The sequence below is a fragment of the Tachyglossus aculeatus genome, chromosome 2 (genome assembly GCF_015852505.1).
Source record: "Tachyglossus aculeatus isolate mTacAcu1 chromosome 2, mTacAcu1.pri, whole genome shotgun sequence".
Lineage (NCBI taxonomy): Eukaryota > Metazoa > Chordata > Mammalia > Monotremata > Tachyglossidae > Tachyglossus > Tachyglossus aculeatus.
This window is the reverse complement of record NC_052067.1, coordinates 149948549-149975965: the sequence shown is the minus strand read 5'-3', so window position 1 is coordinate 149975965 and position 27417 is coordinate 149948549. Positions and strand designations below refer to the sequence as shown.

Here is a 27417-nt window from a genome sequence, read left to right as displayed (position 1 = left end):
GCCTCCTTGGAGGAGGTGAATTTTCAGTAGGGCTTTGAAGGGGGAAGTGAGCTAATTTGGTGGATGTGAGGAGGGAGGGCATTCCAGGCAAGAGGTAGGATGCGGGCCAAGGGTCGACGGCAGGACAGGTGAGAACGAGGCACAGTGAGGGTGTTAGCTGCAGAGGAGCAGACTGTGTGGGCTGGGCTGTAGAAGGCAAGAAGGGAGGTGAGGTAAGAGATGGCAAGGTGATGGAGAGCTTTGAAGCCAACAGTAAAGAGTTGTTGCTTCATAAGAAGGTTAATATGCAACCACTAGAGATTTTTGAGGAGGGGGGGTGACATGCACTGTACTTTCCCAAGCGCTTAGTACAGTACCCTGCACAGAGTAAGCACTCAATAAATGTGACTGACCGACAGACTGACTGATTAGCTTGCACCTACCCTGTGCTTAGAATAGTCCCTGGCACATAGTAAGCGCTTAATAAATGCCATAAAAAACTCCTGGGAAAGCTAGTGTAGCTATTGCTGTGGTCCCTGAATAGCAAGGAAAAAATACAGTCCTTTAGCTGAGACTCCCTACTGACTTTTATTTTCATTATTATTATTATTATTATTAATAATAATAATTGCTCATGTTAAGTGCTTTCTATGTGCCACGCACTGTTCATACAAGTTCATGTTAAGTTCATACAAGTTCATCAGGTTGGATACAGCCCCTGTCCCACATGGGGCTCATAACCCTTAATCCCCATTTTACAGATGACGTAACTGAGGTCCAGAGAAGTGAAGTAGCCTGCCCAAGGTCATACAGCAGATAGTGGAAGAACTGGGATTAGAACCCAGGTCTTTCTGACTCTTCCTGCTCTACCCACTAAGCCACGCTGGTTTTATTTTGTGTACTACACATTTGTCCTTGTCCATTAAGCTGTTTTAATGGCTTATTGTTTCATCTGAAGTATCAAATGTGTTTGCCTCCAATCTTCCCCAGATCCTATACTCATAGATTGTGAAGCCCTTGAAGGACAGCATTCATATCTAACATGTCCAAAACTGAGCTCCTTATCTTCCCTCCCAAACCCTGTCCTCTACCTGACTTTCCCGTCACTGTAGATGGCACTACCTTCCTTCCCGTCGCACAAGCCTACAGCCTTGGTGACACCCTTGACTCCACTCTCTCATTGACCGCACACATCCAATTCATCACCAAAACCTGCCGGTCTCACCTCCCCAACATTGTCAAGATCCGCCCTTTCCTCTCCATCCAAACTGCTACCTTGTTGTTTCAATCTCTTATCCTATCCCAACTGGATTACTGCATTAGCCTCCTTTCTGATCTCCCACCCTCCTGTCTCTCCCTGCTTCAGTCTACTTCATTCTGCTGCCTGAATTATCTTTGTACAGAAATACTCTGGGAATGCCACTCCCCTCCTCAAAAATCTCCAGTAGTTGCCTGTCAACCTTCGAATCAAGCAAAAGCTCCTTACTCTCGGCTTCAAGGCTCTCCATCACCTCACCCCCTCCTACCTCACCTCCCTTCTCTCCTTCTTCAGCCCAGCCCATACACTCTGCTCCTCTGCCACCAACCTCCTCACTGGGCCTCGTTCTTGCCTGTCCCGTCATTGACCCCTGGCCCACGTCCTTCCTCTGGGCTGGAATGCCCTCCCTCCACATATCCACCAAACTAGCTCTCTTCCTCCCTTCAAAGCTCTGACAGCTCACCTCCTCCAGGAGGCCTTCCCAGACTGAGCCCCCCCATTTTTCCTCTTCTCTTCCTACTCCCCTCCCCATCACCCTCCCTCCCTTTGCCCTACCCTCTTCCCCTCCCCCAGCACTTGGATATATTTGTACATATTTATTACTGTTTATTTTATTAATGGTGTGTATATAGCTATAATTCTATTTATTCTGATGGTATTGACACCTATCTGCTTGTTTTGACTTGTTTTCTGTCTCCCCCTTTTAGATTGAGCCCATTGTTGGATAGGACCCGTCTTTATATGTTACCGATTTGTACTTCCCAAATGCTTAGGACAGTGCTCTGCACACAGTAAGTGCTCAATAACTACGACTGAATGAATGAATGAATCTAACTCCCACCTGCATACTTTTTCTCGGCATTTAGTTCAGTGCTCCGCAGATAATAAGCACTTAATAAATTCTATTATTACTACTATTGATTGAATTAGCTGCTTTGAAAAAATAACTTTCTATATAAATCATTTCAAGGAACTGTTTCATCAGCTATATTAACCTGGGCTGGCATATTACCTCGAAAAGCATCATTTTCAAGTATGCACTACCTTAAATTATAAATATGGCAATGAATTTTCCATTTGGAAATATCCAAAATACATCTTCCTTGTCTGAATCCAAAGAATGCCTTTAAATGTCCTGAGATCTTAACATTAAGCAATTACACAGACTAGAACATGTGTTGCTTTGGATAATGTCATGTCTTTCAAACAGCATTGGGAGAGACAAAATTGGACTTGCTATCAAAGGAAAAGCAGTATTATATGATAAAACATGTACACTGGTATTTCTCATATGATTGTTATCAAGTAGCACAGAAAGATATGCATTTCCCAATTCCAGATACTTCTATATGCATAAAACAGAATATTTAAAATTAACAATCGTAATGCATACAAGGGAATTTCAAACTCAAAATGAACAAGGAAAATACCACCTAAATCACTAAAACAACTTACTCTGCAAAAGAAAGGCAACACCAATGATTAAAAAAATTATAATCTTTCCTCTATTGAGAAAATATCTTCAGTAACTGTAATTAATTATAATTTTATTAATCATGTGTTCTGGAATCTTTTCTTGAAGGATACTAAAATACATCTGCAATACAGTAATTTGGACAAACTAATAAATGTGTTAATCAAAATTTTCAGTCAGCATATGAAAGGTCACAAAAAGGGCTTTTGGGTTTTTTTTAAATAGAACTGAAGCAAAATTATCCCAGATAAGTGAGTAATGCACAACTAACATACCAGCTTGACTCATGAGTAAATTAGACTGGATCTGTTAAGCACAAATAGTTGTGCATTAATTCTCTGTTTAACCACTATTCCTGTGCATTGAAAGGTAGATTAGATGAAGAAACCGTCAAGGCTCACCAGAATTATACCCAGAGTTTACTCACAAACCCATTATCTCAAGGAGATGTTATTTTTGTGAGTGTCTCTAACTCCCCGGAATGTTCTTGGGATAGAAATCTGGTTGGAGGCACAGAAAATTATCTGTTAAAACTTTCAGAACGTTATCTCCACCCCAACAGCATATTTGTGGCAGATCAAGAATGCGAAAAACTTTTCACAGAAGCATCATGTGAAACAGAGCGAATCTTTCAGTAGAGTTGTTGTTGTTCCTTTGTCTAATGGGTTAGTTTTATCTTTTGTACATTAAGGAAAAAAAAAAAAGCCTGAAGGCTGCCCCGTGAAAAGAATCTTTTGCTCCAGAGAAATGCCCGAGGTTATGACTCTGTACATCATATAGCTGCCAATTTGCAGAGGTAATTACTTGGTATTAGCATAGAGGGTTGGACCAGGGGAAAAAATAAAGCTCTTGTGGCTCTGACCAAAGACCATTATTAAATATCCTTTGAAAAATTAATTACTCCATTCAACATTACCTCACTCAGTAGCTAAAGAGTAGTAGGTGCCACTTAGGAAATAAAATCACTCCTGCAACTAAAGATACTGGGCTGTCCTATTTGGGACAACTAGTAGTATACAGGGACCTAAAGTGAATGTAAAATCAAAGTCTCCACTGCCAGTTGAGTTAGAGCGAGTCACATGAGCCTGGCTTAAATCAGTCCTGGCTTCTAGTTGGAATACGGAAAAATCCATTGACACTCTGAAGGTTGTGAAGCAGCATGGCTTAGTGGCTTGGGAGTCAGAGGTTGTGGGTTCTAATCCCACCTCTGACACTTGTCTGCTGTGGGACTTGGGCAAGTCACTTAATTTCTCTGTGCCTCAGTTACCTCATCTGTAAAATGGGGATTAAGACTGTGAGCCCCACATGGGACAACCTGATTAACTTGTAACTACCCCAGCACTTAGAACAATGTTTGACACATAGTAAGCGCTTAATACCACCATTATTATTATTAAATTCACCTAACAAATACCACCATTATTATTATCACTAATAATAATGGTGGTATTTGTTAGGCACTCATTATTTGCCAAGCACTACACTGAGCTTTGAGGTAGATTCATCAGGTTGGAAAAAGTCCCTGTTCCATATGGGGATCACAGTATAAAGTGAACAGAGAAGGTGATATCAGTTATGTGCCAGAGACAATGTCTTTTTTACACATTTCACTTTGGCCCAGAATTCTCTTGTTAGTGCAAAATTATGCTTACTTTTGCAAAAGGGCGAAATTGAGAGGCTTAACCTACAAGTTCACTGAACTTGTGAATGTTTAGAATCCAGCTACACTATATGTATCTCTCCTACAAATCATCCCCCCTTTAGACTGTGAGCCTTTGGTGGACAGGGATTGTCTCTCTTTATTGCTGTATCGTACTTTCCAAGTGCTTAATAGAGTGCTCTGCACACAGTAAGTGCTCAATAAATAATATTGAATGTATGAATCAATGTCTTACCACGGCAGAAGAGTTTGCATATGCTAATGAAGCTTAGAGCTATGCCACTGAGAGATACTCGTAAGGGTTACCCATAATGGAAAGGTCTAAGCCAAAGCATCAGACAAAGTTGATTCACCTGTGCTGGGCAGCAGTGGCACGGGAAACAGTCAAAGGCAGATGATCAAGTGATAAAAATGTTGATCTAAGACAATGGCAGAGAATTTAATTCACTCATTCATCCATTCATTCATTCAATCATAGTTATTGAGCGCTTACTGTGTGCAGAGCACTGTACTAAGTGCTTGGGAAGTACAAGTCGGCAACATATAGAGACGGTTCTTACCCATTAACGGGCTCACAGTCTAGAAAGGGGAGACAAACAACAAAACAAAACATGTAGAAAGGTGTCAAAATCATCAGAACGAATAGAATTAAACCTATATGCACATAGAGTAGTAAATATGTACAAGTAAAATAGAGTAATAAATCTGTACAAATATATATATATATATGTTATATGTTATATATATGTTATATATAAGATGTTATATGTACACACCGCTGCATATGTTTTGTGGGCTGATGGAAGCATCTTCATGTATGTGGATGAGATTTTCCTTCTTGAACAGCTTTAGTTTTACATCTGACTTTCTTGGCCATCTTCAGGATGGCTTTTGAATCGACTGCGCAGAGAACCTTCCTGCATGTTAAAGTAGGAGACAAGCCTGCCAGGTCAGTCCAATGGACCAAGCACTGTGCTGAGTGCTGGGCTAGATACAAGCTAATCAGGTTTCGCTCCCACGGCTTCAACTATCATCTCTACGCTGATGACACCCAGATCTACATCTCTGCCCCTGCTCTCTCCCCCTCCCTCCAGGCTCGCATCTCCTCCTGCCTTCAGGACATCTCCATCTGGATGTCCGCCCACCACCTAAAGCTCAACATGTCGAAGACTGAGCTCCTTGTCTTCCCTCCCAAACCTTGTCCTCTCCCTGACTTTCCCATCTCTGTTGACGGCACTACCATCCTTCCCGTCTCACAAGCCCGCAACCTTGGTGTCATCCTCGACTCCGCTCTCTCATTCACCCCTCACATCCAAGCCGTCACCAAAACCTGCCGGTCTCAGCTCCGCAACATTGCCAAGATCCGCCCTTTCCTCTCCATCCAAACCGCTACCCTGCTAATTCAAGCTCTCATCCTATCCCGTCTGGACTACTGCACCAGCCTTCTCTCTGATCTCCCATCCTCGTGTCTCTCTCCACTTCAATCCATACTTCATGCTGCTGCCCGGATTATCTTTGTCCAGAAACGCTCTGGACATATTACTCCCCTCCTCAAAAACCTCCAATGGCTACCGATCAATCTGTGCATCAAGCAGAAACTCCTCACCCTGGGCTTCAAGGCTCTCCATCACCTCGCCCCCTCCTACCTCACCTCCCTTCTCTCCTTCTACTGCCCAGCCCGCACCCTCCGCTCCTCCACCACTAATCTCCTCACTGTACCTCACTCTCGCCTGTCCCGCCATCGACCCCCGGGCCACGTCATCCCCCGGGCCTGGAATGCCCTCCCTCTGCCCATCCGCCAAGCTAGCTCTCTTCCTCCCTTCAAGGCCCTGCTGAGAGCTCACCTCCTCCAGGAGGCCTTCCCAGACTGAGCCCCTTCTTTCCTCTCCCCCTCGTCCCCCTCTCCATCCCCCCGTCTTACCTCCTTCCCTTCCCCACAGCACCTGTATATATGTATATATGGTTGTACATATTTATTACTCTATTTATTTATTTATTTATTTTACTTGTACATTTCTATCCTACTTATTTTATTTTGTTGGTATGTTTGGTTCTGTTCTCTGTCTCCCCCTTTTAGACTGTGAGCCCACTGTTGGGTAGGGACTGTCTCTATGTGATGCCAATTTGTACTTCCCAAGCGCTTAGTACAGTGCTCTGCACATAGTAAGCGCTCAATAAATACGATTGATTGATTGATTGATTGATTGATATATATATATAAGTGCTGTGGGGAGGGGAAGGAGGTAGGGCGGGGGGGATGGGGAGGAGGAGAGGAAAAAGGGGGCTCAGTCTGGGAAGGCCTCCTGGAGGGGGTGAACTCTCAGTAGGGCTTTGAAGGGAGGAAGAGAGCTAGCTTGGCGGACATGTGGAGGGAGGGCATTCCAGGCCAGGGGAAGGACGTGGGCCGCGGGTCAATGTCTGGACAGACTTAAGTTTTTACTATGCAGAAGAAGCCAATGGTAAACCACTTCTGTATTTTTTACCAAGAAAATGGTATGGAAAAAGATCCATAAAGTCGCTATGAATCGGAAACAGCTCAATGGCATCTAAGAAGATGTTATATGTACACACCGCTGCATATGTTTTGTGGGCTGATGGAAGCATCTTCATGTATGTGGATGAGATTTTCCTTCTTGAACAGCTTTAGTTTTACATCTGACTTTCTTGGCCATCTTCAGGATGGCTTTTGAATCGACTGCGCAGAGAACCTTCCTGCATGTTAAAGTAGGAGACAAGCCTGCCAGGTCAGTCCAATGGACCAAGCACTGTGCTGAGTGCTGGGCTAGATACAAGCTAATCAGGTTGGACCCAGTCCACGTCCCACATGGGGTTCACAGTATTGCTATTCATCCCTACAGCTGAGCCTGTACCAACTAACGCCTCTAAATTTTACAGCTAATAAGACATCAAATTCCATTTTTCAATTAATCAATCTAGAGCCTTCTGATCTTTTCAACACATTCAAACTTTCCCCAAAGGCACTACCATCTTCTGGTCTGTGAATTTTTGACTTGTGATTTTCCGCTTGCAGAACTTCCTGTGGTAATGGATTCCATATGTTTACTGTCGGTGTGTTAAGAAAAAACAAAAGGCTTTCCTTTGGTTCTGACCCACTCTCAAACTTCAATTAAATTCCCCCTTATGCTGGTTTTGTGGGGTGTGGTGAGCAACAACCAATTGTTCTCTGTCCCTGCTTTCCATGATTTGTAGACTTAAGTCATGTCAAATCTTAGCCTTCGTATTTTCAAATAAAGACTCCAAAGCTTTTTGGTGTATCCCTTTGAAGAAGTTGTTCCATCCCATAGATCACTGTGTTGTACTGTGGATTTCTTCGTAGGTTTTTTGTTTTGTTTTTTGAACAGTGGTTCCTCTGTTCTTGAAGTTGTACAGGAACACTTGAGCAAAATATGGAGTGAAGGAGCTCAGCAAGGAACTATTTGAAAGTGGGACACGGAGAATATAAACACGTACACATACAGAAATGCACAAATCTGGGCAGGCAAGTAGAAACCTGTGGCTACACCAAGGAACAAATGACAAAATGATAGACATGGAAATAGAAAGCCGAATCAAAAAGGCTAGCACATCCTAAGGGAGACTGTATCAGGCCCTAGAACAAACTAAGTGTCTACAGAGCTGTAGTGATGGGCAGTCATTCAATTGTGAGAAGAAGCATGGCCTAGAGGGAAGAGGATGGCTTTGGGAGTCTGAGGTCATGGGTTCTAATCCCAGCTTTGCTGTGTCTGCATGTCTGCTGTGTAACCTTGAGCAAGTCACTTCATTCCTCTATGCCTCAATTCCCTCATCTGTAAAATGGGATTAAGACTGTGAGCCCCATGCAGGACAGGGACTGTGTCCAACCTGATTACCTTTCATTCATTCATTCATTCAATTGCATTTATTGAGCACTTACTGTGTGCAGAGCACTATATCTATCCCAGTGCTTAGCACAGGGCTTGGCACATAAGTACTTAACAAATACTACTATTATTATTATTGTTTACTGTGTGCCAAGCACTGTACTAAGCACTTGGGAGACTACAATACAACAGATATGTTCACTGCCTACAATGAGCTCACAGTCTAGAGGGGGAGAATGACAATATTAAAAATAAATAATATATACATTTTAATTTATAGATATGTATGTAAGTGTTGTGGGCATGAGAGTGGGGCAAATACCACATGTCCAGAAGTCACAGATCCAAGTGCAAAGACAAGGCAGAAAGGCGAGAGATCTGGTGAAAAGTGAGCTAATCCAACTTTTTCTATGGCTGAGAACTGGACCATTCACCGACGACACATCGGCTCCTTGAGCAGTTTATAATAATAATAATTCTACAATAATTCTGGTATTTCTTAAGCACTTACTATGTGCCAGGAACCATACTAAGTGCTGGGGTGGATACAAACAAGTTGGGTTGGACACAGTCCCTGTCTCAAGTGGGACTCACAGTCTCAATCCCCATTTTACAAATGAGGTAACAGGCATAGAGAAGTGAAGTGACTTAGTCATGGTCACACAGCAGACAAGTGGCAGAGCTGGGATTAGAACCCATGACCTTCTGCCCCCCAAGCTGCGCTCTTTCCACTATGCCATGCTGCTTGCCACTACGCCATGCTGCCTCCCATGCAGTTCTATTAACATCACTAATGGACTTTGCTCAATATCAGATATCAAGTAAAGCTCAAGTACAATGAAGTTCTGTAGCATAGTCATTGTTTGGGCACATTGAAGCTAGGCTCACCTTAACATTGCTAAACAAGGTGGGACACATTTAGAGAATGAGGGACAACAGGAGACTCAGACTGCTGCTGTATGGAGAACTGACATTGGGAAACCAAAAGTGAGGCGGGCAAGGGGTAAGGAGTCAATTTCTGATCAGCACGGCACAAACATCTAGTGGATAGAGTAGCGGGCGGAGAGCAGAAGGATCTGGGTCCGAATCCCGGCTCTGCCACTTGTCTGCTGTGTGACTTTAGGCAAGTCTCTTCAACTTCTCCTGGTCTCAGTTCCCTCAACTGTAAAATGGGGATTAAGACTGTGAGCCCCACGTGGGACATGGACTGTGTCCAACCTGATTAGATTTTCATCGACCCCAGTGCTCAGTAGAGTGTCAGGCACATGGTAAGCACTTAACAGACGCCATGAAAAAATGGTGCACTGTCATCCACAAGGGAGTGGCTCTCTTTCAGACAAAGGTTCTTTAGAAAAGTGAGACAAGGCGGTAAAACTGGGGTCTCATATTGTTTTCCTTCAGCCTCACTTTAACTCATAGGTGAGCCTCACCATTAGTGGTCTCTTAGAATGTCACAAACCACAGACAGATAGATACGTGGATCATTCAAGTGCTTTAGAGAAGCAGCCTGACGTAGTGGATAGAGCACGGGCCTAGGAGTCAGAAGGTCATGAGTTCTAATCCCGGCTCCTCCACTTGCCTGCTGTGTTGACCTTGGGAAAGTCACTTGACTTCTCCCGGGCCTCCGTTACCTCATCAGTAAAATGGGGATTAGGACTGTGAGCACCATGAGTCAATTGTGGGCAGGGATTGTCTCTATCTGTTGCTGAATTGTACTTTCCAAGTGCTTAGTACAGTGCTTTGCAGACAGTAAGCGCTCAATAAATATGATTGAATAAATGGGCTAATTACCTGGTATATACCCCAGCACTTAGAACAGTGCTTGGCACATAACAAGTGCTTAACAAATACCACTGTTATTATTATTATCATCATTCAGGCTCTGATTACATTTTAATACGTGCTAAGGTAGCTAGCCAACAATTCCCCCCAGGGAGCTATGGGGATTCAGTTATAGAGCAGATTTAGTGGTACTAATATTTGGAGTAATACCAGAGTTTAAGGGGAGGCAAGATAATGATGGTGCTTAGAGTAAAACCAGGTGAGAAGTCATTCTGAGAGACAAAGGGGCAAGGGTGGACAAAGAAAAGACATATTTAAAAGCAATTAGAGTGTCTTCACAACTAGCTAAGCTCTGAAAAATGTATCTCCCTGGCCAGGTTAAATATATAGTTTGATCCCAGGAAGTGAATTGTTCTAGAATACAATTAGGATATTAGTGAAATGTCAAAATTATTAGGTTTTAAACTTAATATTGTTTGTCTCCCTAGGGGTGCTGCACTTTCATATTATTGTCTACTTCCAAAGTCAGAATATGGTAGAGTCGCTTCATTTGTGCTTAAAGTTCTTATAAACTTTTTCTGGAGGTATAAAAAAGTAGAGTATGTTGGCAGATGGAGATCCTGAATAACAATTCAACACCTGAAGGATATTTCCCATTTAGTTTCAACATTTGGTCCTTAACAGAACTCAAAAAGTCAGTCAGTCAACTGTATTTATTGTGTGCTTACTTTGTGCGAAGCACCGTACTAAGCGAAAAGTTGCTGAAAATGTAAAAATGTAACAGGTTGTGTCTTTGAAGGGCAAGAAAAACTTTGTAAAACCTTGGGAAAATGGAACACTTTTGTCTTTGGAAGCATGGTTTGACAATTAATCCATCATGTCATTGTACCAGCAGCATTTTGTCTAAATTATGCAAATAATTTCACTGTTTCTAACTAGAGAACAGTCTTAATGGTTTATTAAAAAAACTAATGACACCTTATATCTATTTTCACATCAGAATACTCCAACGTGAAGTGTAGAAACCAATATGACCACTTAGTCATCATTTCACTTATTATTTAATCAATCAATGAATCAATGCTATTTACCAAGCACCCACTGTGTGCAGAGCACTGTACTAAGAGCTTGAGAAAGTACATTACAAAAGAGATGGTAAATACAATCCCTGTCCACAAGGAGCTTCTAGTCTAGAGGGGGGGTCCAGATATTAAAATAAAGTGCAGAAGAGGGAAATGGCAGAGGGTAAGGATAGGTAAGTACTATAAGAACCGTAAGTTTTAAAACGGTACAGACCCGAGAAAAGCACTGACACAGAGGGAAGGGTGGATAGGGGAAATGAGGATTGAGTCAGGGAAGTCCTCAGAAAAGTTCAGGAAACATCCTTTTCCCATTCTTTATCAACAATTACACCAGCTGTCTAAAAAGGAAGAATACCAACAGGCAAACATGACTATGATTCGTTAATTTGCGTGTACATACCGGCACCTTCTGTTTTAATTTTGTTGGACGGTGTACTGGGCTCTCCTATTCCCAGTGTGTTGGTTGCTATTATGCGGAATTCATACTCCATCCATGGGATTAAATCTACCACTCGTGCTGCTTCCATGTTTCCTTCAATATTTGGAGGCTCTAAAAAGGAATGTTAAATACAATTAATGGAAGTGACAGGGAAAGGCTAATATTTGGGCCTAATACTTGGCCATAGTTTTGCTTCCGATTTGTCCCTTTTATTTTTTTTGTGTGTGGCATTTGTTAAGGGCTTACTGTGTGCCAGCAAATGTACAAAGCACTGGGGTAGATACAAGTTTTTTGTTTTTGTAAACTGGTATTTGTTAAACGCTTACTATGTGTCAGGCACTGTACTAAGCACTAGGGTAGATACAAGTTACTCAGATTGGACACAATCCCTGTCCCACATGGTACTCACTGTCTTAATCCGTATTTTACAGATGAGGTAACTGAGGCATAGAGTGAGCCGGTTGTGGGCAGAGAATGTCTCTCTTTGTTACTGAATTGTACTTTCCAACAGCTTAGTACAGTGGTCTGCACTCAGTAAGCGCTCAATAAATATGATTGATTGAATGAATGAAGTTAAGAGACTTCACCAAGGTCACACAGCAGACAAGTGGAGGAGCCAAAATTTGAACTCAGGTCCTTCTGACTCCCTGGCCCATATTCTATCCGCTAAGCATGCTGCTTTTCCCTCTGGGGAGGACAACTGGCCCATATGGAGAATAAGTCTATCTGTGAAGAAAATAAGTCAATAATATAGGATGTTCTAGTTGGAGAACTGATCAGTTAAGCAGGAGAGTGACCACCAACTATAACAGATTATTACATCCAGACCCAATCAATTAATCAAAACTATTTATTTAGTGCTTACTGTGTACAGAGACTGTACTAAGGTCTTGGGAGAGTACAGTATTATAGAGTAGGTAGACACATTCTCTGCCCACAAGCAATTTATAGACCAGAGGGGGAGAGAGAGACAGACATTAAAATAAATTACAGAAAACCAGTTGGACTGTATTTGGATGGAAGAATTATGGTATAATTTTTGGTAATTCTCGAAGAATGATACCACTAACAAAACTCTCTAAATTTCAGAAGCTGAGGCAAGGAAAAATAATCTCCATCTCATTTATTTTAAACATATATTGAAGATCTTTCCTCCTGCTACTTTAGTATTGTTCATAAAAGTGTGTATATTTTATGAATAAAATAGCTTTATATTAATAAAACAATTCAATGCTGTATGGCAAATTGTAAACCTTTCCGCGAATTAAAATTATAACAACTACAGCATTTATTACATGTTTATGACAGGTACCAAGCACCATGCTACATACCTGGGTTAGAAACAAGGGAAGTAGTGTGACCACGTGGTACAGCACGAGCATGGAAGCCAGAGGACCTGAGTTTTAATTTTGTCTCCTTGACTGCTGTGTGCCCTTGGACTTAACTTCTCTGTGTGTCAGTTTTCTCCACTATAAAATGGGGATTCAATACCTGTTCTCCCTCCTACTTGACTGTGCGTCCCATGTGTGATGGGGACTGTGTCCCACCTCATTAATTATATCTACCTTAGCAGTTAGAACAGTGCTTGATACATAGTAAGCGCTTAACAAAGACCATAACCCTCCCTCCCCCAGAATGTCATATCTGACAGTGTTTGTCCGATGCATGGATCAAAATCTCAGAAGTAGTGAATTCAGGTATCTCACACCTATTGTTAAGATAAGGAAGCTGAGGCCCACAGAAGTTAAGTGACTTGTCCAAGGTCATACATTAAGCATGGGGTATTGCAGGGACTAGAGCCCAGGTCCCCATTCTCCCAGTCCTGTACTCTCTCCACTAGGCCACATTGTCTTTTGGAGTGACCCTCCCCAAATAAAGCATTGGGTAATGAACCATCTTTAACTATGTTCACCTGAAGACAGTCCCATTCTAAATATAAACCACATCCTTTTAATCAAACTCATGCCCTGTGTGTGCGGAGACAGTTTCCTACCATATGGCCAGAGAGTCAACCCAATCAATCAATCATATTTCTTGAGCATTAATAAGAATTTCCTATGTGCAGTACGATGTACTAAGCATAATCTGTCACGAAATCCTGTCGGTTCTACTTTCACATTAGTAAAATCCACCCTCTCCTCTCTAATCCAAATGCTACTACACTGATCCAAGCACTTATCGTATACTGCCTTGACTATTGACTCGGCTTCGCTTCCTCACTGATCACCCTGTCTTCTGTCTCTCCCTTCTCTTGTTCATACACAGCCATAATTTATTATAGTGTCTGTCTCACTCCCAAAACTGTTAAATTCCTTGTGGGAAGGGAATGTGTTAACTCTGTTGCATTGTACTCTCTCAAGCATTTAGTACTGTGGTCTGCACACAATAAGCACTCAATTAATACCATCAAATGTCTGATTGATGGAGTGATGTTTTTTTAATGGTGTTTGGAAATCGCTATGTGCCAGGCACTGTTCTAAGTACTAGTGTAGATGCAAGCTAATCAGGTTGTACTCAGTCCCTGTCCCACTTGACACTCAAAGTCTTCAACCCCACTTTAAAGAGGAGGAAACTGAGGCCCAGAAAAGTGAAGCAACTCATTCAAGGTCACACAGCAGACGACTGGCACAGCCAGAATTAGAACCCAGGTCTTTCTGACTCTCAAGTCTGTGCTCTATCCACTAGGCCCCACTGCCAGCTCAGATCAATCTTTGATCAGACAGAAAAGGTTATCCACTGAATAACAATGGGATTTTCCCATTCCAGCAGAAGGAGATGATCTACTCAGGGCAATGGATAGTAAAGGCTTGTCCAGAAATGTTCAAGTATTGATTTTACAGTGTGCTATTCTATTTCTGATAATGTTGATTTGTCTTCTCCTATGATTGATCAATATTTGGTTGCTTAAATAAGATTTTTTTCTTCTGAAGTTTAGGACTAGGCTATTTACCATTCAAACTGTGACCTCTTGTTCCCTGCCCTTCTGCCACATACCGTTTGGCCACCACTCAAATTCTGCAATTGAAAATGGGGGAAACTTGGTATGTTTCCTAGCTATGATTCAGAATAATTATAGGGATTTGACTTGAGTGAACTGCTGTCATAAGGGAGAATAAAACATTTTGGCCTGCATTATTAATGCCTACAAGTCCCTGGCTCTAAAATTAGCTCAAATTACACACAGGAGGAAATATATTTAGAATAGTTGGTGCTATTGCCTTGTAAAATGAATTCTGATTTCCAGGTTTTGGGGAATGGTTAAATTCTTAGTAGCAGAGGCTAGACACCATGCTACTGTCTCCCCTGTCACTCTGGCCAGAGGGGCCTCATCTTCTCCCACTCCAGAAACTTACTGGAAGGGAGGAGCAGAAGCTTACTTCTTGTTCCCCAGTGCCACTTTCACACCATTCCACCTCCCTCATCCCTCTCCTTTCCTCCTTTGAAGTCCATATCTACCTCAACATCCCGCTCTATTTACGAGTCATAATAATAATAATAATAATAATAATAGCATTTGTTAAGTGCTTGCTATGTGCAAAGCACTGTTCTATGCGCTGGGGAGGTTACAAGGTGATCAGATTGTCCCACCTGGGGCTCACATTCCCATTTTACAGATAAGGTAACTGAGGCACAGAGCAGTTAAGTGACTGGCCCAAAGTTACACAGTGGACAATTGACGGAGTAGGGATTTGAACGCATGACCTCTGACTCCAAAGCCCAGGCTCTTTCCATTGAGCCACGCTGCTTCTCTAGTCATGGTCATGTAACACTCCACCCTTCCTCTAAGCCCTCCTGCAACTTTCTGAACCATTTTATCCCTTTCTTATATTCCTTCTCTTGTTTTCCATCCCTACATTCATCCTTGGGGAATTCAAGATCCACGTTAGGTGTTCCCAACAACTCTTCCACTGCCTGCTTCCTCTCACTGTTCAACTCCATTATCCTCCTGCTCCACCCCACCATCCCCACTCAGACTCACGCTCCATCTCATCATCTCTAGAGTGTAAGCTCATTGTGGGCAGGGAATATGTCTGTTCATTGTCTTATTGTATTCTCCCAAGCACTTAGTAGAGTGAGCATTCAATGAATACGACTGAATGAATGAATCATCTCTAGTCACCGCACAATCTCTACCCTCACCAACTTTGAAATTCCATTTTCCAACCACAGCCCCCTGATCTGCCTTCTCTCCCACACATATACTCTCCACTCATCTGTCTTAGCCCACAAAGACGTACATTCTTTTGAACCTCTCCAATTTTAAAAGTCATCATGCCTCATTTGGTCTCCATACAAACTACCCTTTCTTAATGCACAAATTGACACCCTCAACACCATTCTTTCCATTTAACTCAACTCTCTCACTCCCTTGTCCCTATGCCTATCTAAAACCACTGACCTGCAACCCTGGATCACCTCTGTAGCACATTTCTTCTGCTCCTGTATATGATCTGAGGAATGCTGCTAGTGGAAATCTTAACCCATCCTCACCTAATTTAACTGTCATCTTATCTCAACAACAATACTTCTCCATCCTATGGACTTCCGGATTCCCCGACAATGGAGGCTGTTCCAGATATGTTTTCCCTCTTTTAACCCCCTGCCCCTCTTCCCACCTCCATCTCTTGTCTCTAATGACCTGGCCACATACTTTATTGATAAAATTGAAACCATCATGAGCTTTTCCATTAAATCTCCTTTGCTCCTCTCCAGTCCATTCCACTTTCTGCCCCTTCTTTGACTCTCTCATCTTTCCCAGAAGTATCTTGAAGACATCTATCACTTCTCTCCAAATCTACCCCCTCCACCTGTGCTTCTGACTGTAGCCCTTCACAAGTTATCGAAACACTTGCCTCCTACATTCTTCCCTTTCTAACAGTCATCTTCAAGCATTCACTTTTCAATGGCTTTTTCCCCACTGCTCTACATGTTTACATCTCCCCTATCCTAAAAATAACCTCCCTGGACCCCAGCGCTCCCTCCACTCCCAGGCCCAATCTCCCTCCTACCATTTTTATCAAACTTCTCGAGCGAGTTGTCTACCCCTATTGCTTCTACTTTCTCTCCTCCAATTCTTGCCTTGACCCCCTCACATCTGGCTTCTGCTCCTTGCACTCCATGGACACTGCCCTCTCTAAAATCACTAATGACTTTCTTGCCACATCCAATGGCTTCTACTCCATCCTAATCCTCCTCGACCATCACCTGCCTTTTACATCCTTCTCCTTGAAACAATATAATAATAATAATAATGGTATTAGTTAAGCACTTACTACATGCAAAGCACTGTTCTAAGCGCTGGGGAGGTTACAAAGTAATCAGGTTGTCCCACGGGGGCTCACAGTTTGAATCTCCATTTTACAGATGAGGTAACTGAGGCCCAGAGAAGTTAAGTGGCTTGCCCAAAGTCACATAGCTGACAGCTGACAGAGCCGGGATTTGAACCCACGACCTCTGACTCCAAAGCCAGGACTCTTTCTACTAAGACACGCTGCTTCTCTGAGCCATGCTGAATATCCAACCTTGGCTTATCTGACACTGCCCTCTCCTGGTTCTCCTCCTATGTCTCTGGCCACTCATTCTCAGTCTCTTTCGCAGGCTTCTCCTCTGTCTCTCACCATCTAACTTGGTTGGGGGGCGGTCTCAAAGCTCAGTTCTCAGACCCATTCTTCTCTCCATCTACACCCACTCCCTTGAAGAACGCATTTCCTCTAATGGTGTCAACTCCCACCTCTATGAGAAAGATTCTAAAATTTAACTCTCCCACCCTGACCTCTCTTCTCTGCAGTCTTGCATTTACTCCTGCCTTCAGGACATCTCTACTTAGATGTCTCACTGCCACCTCATACTTAATTTATCCCAAACAGAACTCCTTATCTTCCCAACCAAAATCTTCCCTCCCCCTGTCTTTTCCACTTCTGTATCCTCACTATCTCTGAAGCCCATAACCTCAGTGTTATCCTTGATTTATCCCTAATTTGCCCTACATAGTCAATCTGTAACTATAGCACGTAGGTTCTATCTTCACAACATCACTAAAATCCATAACTTTCCACTCCATTCAAACTTTAAGCACTTTAAGCACTTGATATTCCTTCTGGTCTCAGCCCCACAGCACTTAGGTACCTATCTATAATGTATTTATTTATATTAACATCTACCAAGTCTGTTGTACTCCCCCAAGCACTTAGAACAATAATTTGCACACACTAAGTTTTCAATAAATGTGGCTGATTAATTATTTTGCACAGTCCAATTCCTAGGTTTAGATTATTCCACTTTGGGATCCACCAATGACTCTGCAGACATGATTTAGTAACCAACAAGCCTAGAGAAGCAACATGGCCTACTGATGGTACTAATTACAAGTTATAAGATAACTAAATCAGGCACAGTCTTCACTGAATAATTTAAGGACAAATGTAACATTTTCCTATTTTGCATAACAACTACTTTAAACATATTTCATTTTCATGACTCCCATATAGGTTGCGACACTAGGCGACCAGGAAATTAACATTTAACTATAATAACTGATTGGTAGCATGAGGGAAGGAATATAGTGAGTGAAATCTCTTCAATAGTGTCCCATCTTTTTCTCAGACAGTGAGTTAGAAAGGTGATTGTATTTATTGAACACTTTGTGCAGAGCACTGTACTAGTCACTTGGGAGAGTATAATATAACAATTTAACAGATACATTCCCTCCCCACCAGGGGCTTACAGTCTAGAGGGATACCAGAAGTTCTCAGACACCAAATATTTACATAAAGCAATCAGTATTTTTCAAAGAATCATTCTCCTTGTGTCACAAGGTCACAAAACAGACAAGTGGCAGAGCTGGGATGAGAACCCAGGTCCTTCTGACACCCAGGCCCATGCTCTATCCACTAAGCCATGCTGCTTCGCAGTCCATGAGCATTAGACTGACAGTCAGGAGATATGGACCACAGACTCAGCTCTGCCTTCTGTTTGATGTTTGGGAAATCATTTTTTTCAACTGTAAAATGTCTATGAGGTACCTGTATTCCTTATCTCTTCTACTGGGAGCCCTTTGTGGGATTGTGGCTGTCTGCACGTGTGTCCTGTATCTACCCCAGTGCTTGGCACAATGTCTGACAGATAGTAAATGCTTAATAAATATTATTAAAAAGAGTACTGATTATTTTAAAAGAAGCACTACCTACTATGCCATGATGCTTCCCAAAATACAATCGGAAGGAATGTATAAAAGAGAATATTTTGTCTTAATGCAGTAAATATAACCTTTACACAATAGAGTAATAAAGAAAACAATTTCATTGACCATATGAAGGCACATATTTTGACACACCTACTAAGTTTTAGATCACAGAGTCTTTGGAGAAATTGTAGGGTTAGCTACTGGTGAGAAAAAAAAGAAGCTAAATTAAAAATAATTATCTTCTAAAACATGATATTTTTATCCCAATGTGAATTAGACTATATTTATTTATAATCAATTAAAAATGGCTAGATAATGGATATGGCAGAGTTACTCATAATTGTGAATTAGCAGTAATTATTGATGATTGATTTATAGGTTTGATGAATTGTTTGCACTCTCAAAGCTGGCTTGTAGCAGGAGTTAATAATGTTATATTCAGTAGTCTATTTAGGTCAATAGAAAGACCTTTTGTTTCACTATCCAGTAAACCTGTTTTGCATTATTGTCTACAAATTCCTCCCCTTCCCTTCGGTCTTAGATATTTCAGGTTTGTCAAAATATTAACTGTTTTCAAATTTTAAAGACTGTACCAAGTGTTTCCATGTGTCATTTCAGTTGAACATACTTCATCGGCTTATAATTCATTTTCATTGTACATACTTTTGGGGTGGGGTGGTTATTTCAAACACTAAATGTCTTCTGTATATTTTCAGCAGGTTCACTAAGATTCTTCTTTACAAACTAGTTACTATTTCACACTGATTCTACTTCATAACTACATGATATAAACAATAAAAGCCCCCCCACAAATGGATTGAAAATCAAAAGTAAAAATCATTTTGCCTTCTAAATCAATCGTATTTATTGAGTGCTTACTGTGTGCAGAGCACTGTACTAAGCGCTTGGGAAGTACAAGTTGGCAACACATAGAGACGGTCCCTACCCAGCAGCGGGCTCACAGTCTAGAAGTAATTAAGAGTCAGAGGACATAGGTTCTAATACCAGCTCTGCCACTTGTCTGCTGGGTGACCTTAGGCAAGTCACTTAACTTCTCTGTGCCTCAATTATCTCATCTGTAAAATGAGGATTAAAAGTGTGAGCCCCATGTGGGGCAACCTGATTACTCTGTATCTAACCCAGCGCTTAGAATAGTGCTTGGCACATAGTTAAGGGCTTAACAAATACCATAATAATAATTATTATTTCTCCTATTTACTCTCTCCTCCCAATACTTGTAGACTTCATTTCAGCTTGTTTCTCCGATTAAGCTAAAGCCCCCGGGGGAATGGGACTATGTATTTTGCTTCAGGTGTAGCTTCCCAACTGCTTAATGCAGACCAGTACAGAGCTGTGTACAAGGCTGTGTGCTAAAAAAAAAAAATTTCTGGGTCCCTTCTTGCTTTTAACACCATTTTCTCCCAATACACAAATCCCTGAGATACTAGGTGGAAATAGACAACTACCTCCATCCAAAGGAGTGAGTTCCTGGTCCACATGGGGCTAATAGTCAAGTAGGTAATAATAATAATAATGATGGCATTTATTAAGTGCTTACTATGTTCTAAGCACTGGGGAGGTTACAAGGTGATCAAGTTGTCCCATGGAGGACTCACAGTCTTAATCCCCATTTAACAGATGAGGTAACTGAGGCCCAGAGAAGGTAAGTGACTTGCCCAAAGTCACACAGCTGACAATTGGCAGAGCTAGGATTTGAACCCATGATCTCTGACTCCAAAGCCCAGGCTCTTTCCACTGAGCCACGCTGCTTCTCAGCGTGGCTACCTCCCTATCTTCTCAGGTAGGGAGAAAAAGTGGTAATTCCCCATTTTGCAGTTGAGGAAATTGAGACGCATTTTTCTTCTTTCACTTGGAGAAAGGGCTGCTTTATTTGGAAAGCAAAAAACTACATCACAACAGGGTATAAGTCTTCTTTGGGGGATTGGCTCTTCTTACCATAAGCTCTAATGCTAATGCTATGAAAAATCTGCATTTGCACTTTTTGGGGAGAGAGGGTAGTGGTGAACAAAGACAGCCACCTGTCACTGCTCCTCCCACCCCTTCAAGGAAAAACACAGGTGTTCTAGAAATCTCAGAAGGGTAGGTTCCATATGCTACCAGATGTGTTCAACCCTGACTCACTTAAACAACAACTGCAGTTAACTGGGAGGGAGAAACTGGCTTTGAAACTGAAACTAATATCCACAAATCTAATTTCATAGACTGTGAGTCCTTCAAAGGACATCTTATTCCCAGATGAATACTCTTTCCCAGCACTTGGAAGAATGTGCTTGGCACACAATATGCACTTAATAAGTACTCTTTCTACTAATCTGTTCTTCACAATCTACATACATGTGGGAAACATATAACTGAAATGGATACATGTTTGATGATTAGAGAAGCAGTGTGGCTAGAGAAGCAGCGTGGCTCAGTGGAAAGAGCACGGGCTTGGGAGTCAGAGGTCGTGGGTTCTAATCCTGGCTCTGCCATTTGTCAGCTGTGTGACTTTGGGAAAGTCACTTCACTTTTCTGTGTCTCAGTTACCTCATCTGGAAAATGGGAATTAAGACTGTGAGCCCCACGTGGGACAACCTGGTTACCTTGTATCTCCCCCAGAGCTTAGAACAGTGCTTGGCACAGAGTAAGCGCTTAAGAAATACCATCATCATCATCAACATCATTAAACAAATAAGCAGTATGTTGGAGGACAGTACAAACTAGAGAAACACCAAAACTCATTTGTAGGCACAAAATATTTTTTTTTAAGCATTTACTGTGTGTCAAGCACTGTTCTAAGCCCTGGGTAGATACAAGGACTCTATCAGGCTGGATAGAGTCCTTGCCCCATTTGGGGCTAACAGTGAAGTAGGTAGGGAGAATGGGTACTGGATCCCCATTTTGCAATTGAAGAAACAGAGGTACATTTCTCTTTTTTTATTTGAAGAAAGGGTTGCTTTATTTGGAAAGCAAGATACTACATCATGATAGGGTCTGGGTCTTGGGGGGTCAGCTCTTCTCCCATATCTTAGTTTGCAATTACAGAAATGGGGTGATAGAAGAGAAAAAGGGTAATTTGTGTGAGTCCACAAATGAATTCCCATTTTCCTTGCCTGAAATAAAACTGACAATGTTTTCATATAGAAGACCGAGACACACTGCCAGCAACTTCAGTTCTCAGAGACAGAGTTGGCTATAGAGAAATGCCCATTTAGGGGTCTCCCTGTTTGTGACAGAAGTGATCTTGTTCTCTTTCCTGCCTTATTTTTAAAAAGGGTTATATCATGAGTTTTGCATGGTTTCTATTCATTCACTCAATCACATTTACTGAGCGCTTACTGCATGCAGACCACTGTACTAAGTGCTTGGGAGTTTTCCCACCCCACTCACACAAACCAAAACTGGGGAAGTTCATTCATGTTTTGAAGTTGGAAGAAGGTTCTCTCTACTCACCAAGAATCAATCACTCAATCAATTTACTGAGGACTTCCTGTACTGAGTTCTTTAAAGAGAACAAACTCTATTCCCATGATCAACGGCAGTTTGTCTTAGAGTTGGGGACTTGATGGAAGCCTTTAAATCCAAGGGCCGTGTATGTAACCCAAACACAAATTTAGCTGCTAACCCTAACCTGGATGCCAACTCCTAATTTGTTTTATCTTTAATTCAGTCTAACTCCTTAAATTCAGTGGCAACTTGAGGAACTAGCTCAAGAATTTGGGTCAAATTCCATTCCCATGTAGGAATGGATGAGACTACGTCCCACTTTGCCTCATCTTCCAATCCCTTCTACGTTGCCTGACTTGCTCCCTTTGCTCTGCCCCTCTCCCAGCCCCCCAGCACTTAAGGCCATATCTGTCATTTTATTTATTTGCACTGATGTCTGTCTCCCCACCTCTACACTGTAAGCTTCTTGTGGGTGGAGAATGTCACTGTTTATTGTTGTATTGTACTTTCCTTAGCACTTAGTACGGTGCTCTGCACACAGTAGGCACTCAATAAATATGATTGAATGAATGAGTAGCTCTGATTGGAAACCAATTTATGGTGTGATTCCTTCCAGTTCAGAAAAAAACATAGAACTGGGACCCAGTTTCAAAGCCAGAACCCTTCATGCCACTATTAAACTGGGCACTGATGCAACAATTCATGAGTGAGTTGACAGTACCTCCTGCAATATTGAGAACATCAGTGTCTGAGATAAATTAGTAATTTGATAAATGATGGTACTTGTTAAGTGCTTACTTTGGGCCAAACGCTATACTAGGCATTGGAATAGATGGAAGATAATCAGGGCCAACACAGTCCCTAACCCACATGGGGCTCACAATCTAACTGAGAGGTGGTAGGAATTAATCCTTATTTTATGGATGAGGAAACTCAGGTCCAGAGAAGTGACATGACATCCCCAAAGGTCACACTTCAGAGAAGTGGCAGAGCCAGTATTAGGATCTTGGTCTTCTTACTTCCAGATACCTGCTCTTTACACTAGGCCACAGTACTTCCATACCAAATTAATTCAATTCAATTGTATTTACTGAGTGCTTACTGTGTGCAGAGCATTGTACTAAGCACTTGGGAGAGTACAATATAGCAAGAAACAGACACATTCCCTGCCCACAATGAGCTTACAGTCTTTGAGATGTTGGGTTCTAAGTGAAATGAATGTATGGCCTTCAGCCAATCTTTACCAGATCCATCAGTCAATGGGATTTATTTAGCACTTACTGTGGTCAGCTCAGAGCAGTGTACTAAACACGTAAAGGGTGCAATATAACAGAGTTGGAAGACACGTTCACTGCCCATAACGTGCTGTTTCATGACCCAAGACAAATTCATCATTCATCTCTGATGGCTTCCACAAGCTCCTTCCCAAAATAATGATAACTGTGGTGTTTATTAAGTGCTTACTATGTTCCAGGTCCTGTACTAAGCACTGGGGTAGATACAAGTTAATCAGTTCAGACACAGTCCCTGTCCCACATGGGGCTCACAGTCTTAAAACCCGTTTTACAGATGAGGTAACTGAGGCACAGAGAAGTTAGTGACTTGCCCAAGGTCTCACAGCAGACATGTGGCAGAGCCAGGATTAGGACTCACATCCCCTGACTTTCAGGCCCATGCTCTTCCCACTAGACCATTCTGCTTCTCTGGCAGCTCACCTGTTTCAGCATCTCTCCAATAGAGCACACCTGTTTTAGAGCTCACCTGTTTTAGCATCTTTCCAATCATCGGAAAGAATGGTCCTGGACTGGATGGAGTATTTAGAAATAGGGCTGTGATTGTCTGTTCCACGGCTCCATGTAAGCGCTACTGAAGTATCTCTCACGTCATCTATTCTCACACCCCCTGGTGGGCCTGGAGGACCTGAAGAGCAAATGGAGAAGTCAAGTCAATCAGTGAACAGCATCTTAAATTGGAACCCCATAAAGGATCCCCTTACGCTTATCTTATAATGCACTTAACCTTTCCAGGGGGTTTCAATGGCCCCTTTATGTAACTTAAATAAAGAACAAACAATCACATCTTTCGAGGCATCTGTAATGATTAAATGACATTCCCTTCCCTACTACATCTCCATGAAGGAAGGAGAAAATCTGAAATCAAGAACATGCTGCAATTTTAATAATGGTATTCTGTTACTACTGCATTATTGCTCCATTTGCAATGTTGTAATATATGACTCAAAAAGTGCAATTCTCCCTTCTTTAGCAATTCATAAACACTTTATACCATTATCCCCAAATACCACAAATCTGAGCTATGCGCTCACTCAGTAATATCTATCCTATTGAATAACAATTTCCTGCAATCTTAAAATTCAGAAGTGTATAATTTTACTTTGAAAACACCACTCTTAAAATAATTCCTCTGAGGTTTCTCACTAGAATAGAGCACTTAAAAGGATGTGTTTTTTTTTTTTTCTGTAGGTACCAAGCCAGCAATGATAGCTAAATTGGAGACAGAAAAGAACACCAGAAAAGGATCAAATTGCACATTTGGCCATGCAACCACTATAAAATACGGGGAAGTGGAAAAATGACACATGTGAGTAATGCTAGCTATTGAGCCTTTACAAGATAATACATCAGAACTCTCTAGTGCATAAAGTGGTCCCAGAGGGCAGGTGGGGCTCTTTCAGAACTTCTACTTTTGTGCTTTACATCTGCAAAAAGCGACTTACTGGGCCCAATTACTGCTCTGGGGCCTTGAATCCCTTCACAAATGAAAGGGCCAGAGAGAAGGATTGGGCTCACAGGTTCATCCTCATGCCTTCCCTATTGCCTTGGAATTCTGCAGGACTCTGGGCTTGCCCAGCCTACTATCAGCAGATCTTGGGACACATCTGCAAACCAACAATTAAATCCCAGAAGCCTGTGTGTGGAATTGCTGGCAAAACAGCCTCTGGAGGCAAAGTCGTACTTATGTGCCTAGGAAACAGCATTACCTACTAGATAGAGCATGGGATGGTAGCCAGAAAGACCTGGGTTCTAATCTGAACCCACCACTTGTCTGTGGGTGACCTTGAGCAAGTCATTTCACATCTCTCTGCCTCAGTTACCTCCTCTGTAAAATGGGGGTGAAGACTGGGATTACCTGGGACAATGTGATTACCTTGTATCTACCCCAGTGTTTAGAACAGTGCTGGGCACATAATAAGTGCTTAACAAATGCCATTGTTATTAATATTATTATAACATACACACACATACATATATATATATATTTGTGTATAAATCCTTTGTATTAGATGATGCTACTAATGCCCTCTTCTTCCTCTCCTCCTCCTCCTGCTCCCCATCTCCCCCACCCTACCTCCTTCCCCTCCCCACAGCACCTGTATATATGTCTATACAGATTTATTACTCTGTTTATTTTACTTGTACATATTTACTATTCTATTTATTTTATTTTGTTAATATGTGTTGTTTTGTTGTCTGTCTCCTGCTTCTAGACTGTGAGCCCGCTATTGGGTAGGGACCGTCTCTATATGTTACCAACTTGTACTTCCCAAGCACTTAGTACAGTGCTCTGCACACAGTAAGTGCTCAATAAAAACGATTGAATGAATGAATGAATAATGGTGAAAATTACTTACACTATGATGGCAGAACACCTGTGAAAATATTTTAAATAACTCAGGAAAATACTCATATAAGTTTATTTTAATTATTAGAAATGCAAAAGGGGATTCAAAATTTTGTTAAAATGTCCTCCTGAGGGGATACTTAAACATTTTCTAATAGTTTAAAGAAGCAGAAGCATCACAGCAATTACATATATAAATGAAAAACTTTTACAGCTAAATAAACATATTCTAACCCTGACTTGTAGCCTTCTGTAAAAAGCACACACTTTTTCCCTCGCTGACCAATTCAATTTACAATGCTTATGGATTAATCAGCGATATCGAGAGTTAATAACTTCTGGAACTTACAAGTTTAGCATTTCACTCAAGGCGTTCTACAAAGGCTAACTGTGTGAACATCAACCCAGTTTACGTTCATTGATTTTAAAGAATGTCAGGGAAAGCTATGAGAAATATCAGCACTCCAAAGCTGGAAAAGAGGATAAGCAGAGATGCCCAGAATGTGTGGATGCAGAAACAAGCATTCTGGAGCTAGAGATAAGGCATTCCGTGAATGTTAAAGGGTACTTAGGGAGCCACATAAATAATCTTTATCACACAGACAGGCAGATACTAAAACAGAAATATTTTTCCTAATGTTAATTCCTGGATTACTGACAAGGTCTATTTATTAATTATCTCTGAAGTTCCAGCTGGAAAACACAATGAAAGAATACGACAATTAATTTTTTATCTACCTGGATCTCACATTTGCAGCAGCCTATTATGGCATGACAAATCCATCATCACGCCCAATATTTATTCATTTACAGGGATGAGGCTATGACAAGCATTAGTCCTAGATGTAGTGACCTGTGCTTATATTCTCAGGCCAATTTGGGTTTTTTTGTAAAAATATCCTCCAGGCAGCAACTTTTACTTCCCAAATCAATCAATTCATGGTATTTCCTGAGTGCTTACTGTGTGCAGAGCACAATATTAAGCACTCAAGAGAGTCCAATAGGAAGTGGAACTCCCCTGATTGTCCCCTTGTACATGGGGAAGTATGACACTAAATCAGGATGGCGGAATTGTTACTGATGTCATGATCCCTTCTTGGCAGAAGTTGGGAACAGTAACGTGACATAAATCGGGGTCTAGAACTGAAGACTGTGGGTACTAGGTGAAGACAAACCTTCTGGGAAAACAGCAGTCCCCTGACCCAAGGCAGTAAAGTAGCAGAGACAGGATTCGGGGTTTGGGACAGGAGGTTGAGAGCGCCAGAAGAATGCTTTGCTATGTGAAGAAAAATAAAGGAACTTCTTTGGAATCAATCAATGAATCATATTCACTGAGCACTTACTGAGTGCAGAGCAATGTACTAAGTGCTTGGAAGAGTACAATATAACATAATTTGTGATTAAAATAATAATCATATTTACTGAGCTCTTACTTTGTGCAAAGCACTGTACCAAATGCTTGGGAGAGTACAAAATAACATCAGACACATTCCCTGCCTACAACAAACTCACAGTCTAAAGGGGGAGACAGACATTAATATAAATAAATGAATAGATAAGTAAATAAATACATTACAGATATATACAGATATCTACAGATGCACGGTGAGG

General features: G+C 41.6%; 1 protein-coding gene across 5 annotated transcripts in view; it reads right to left on the bottom strand.

Annotated features, from left to right (window-relative positions):
• CNTN1 (contactin 1) overlaps positions 1-27417 on the bottom strand; it is a 520093-nt gene that overhangs the window by 88215 nt on the left and 404461 nt on the right. For all 5 annotated transcript variants that reach the window (XM_038769914.1, XM_038769941.1, XM_038769948.1 and 2 more), the window contains 2 exons: positions 23926-24084; positions 11496-11645 (listed from right to left, as the gene is read on the bottom strand). In XM_038769914.1, the coding sequence (XP_038625842.1) occupies positions 11496-11645; positions 23926-24084 (309 nt within the window). The remainder of the gene's footprint in view (positions 1-11495; positions 11646-23925; positions 24085-27417) is intronic.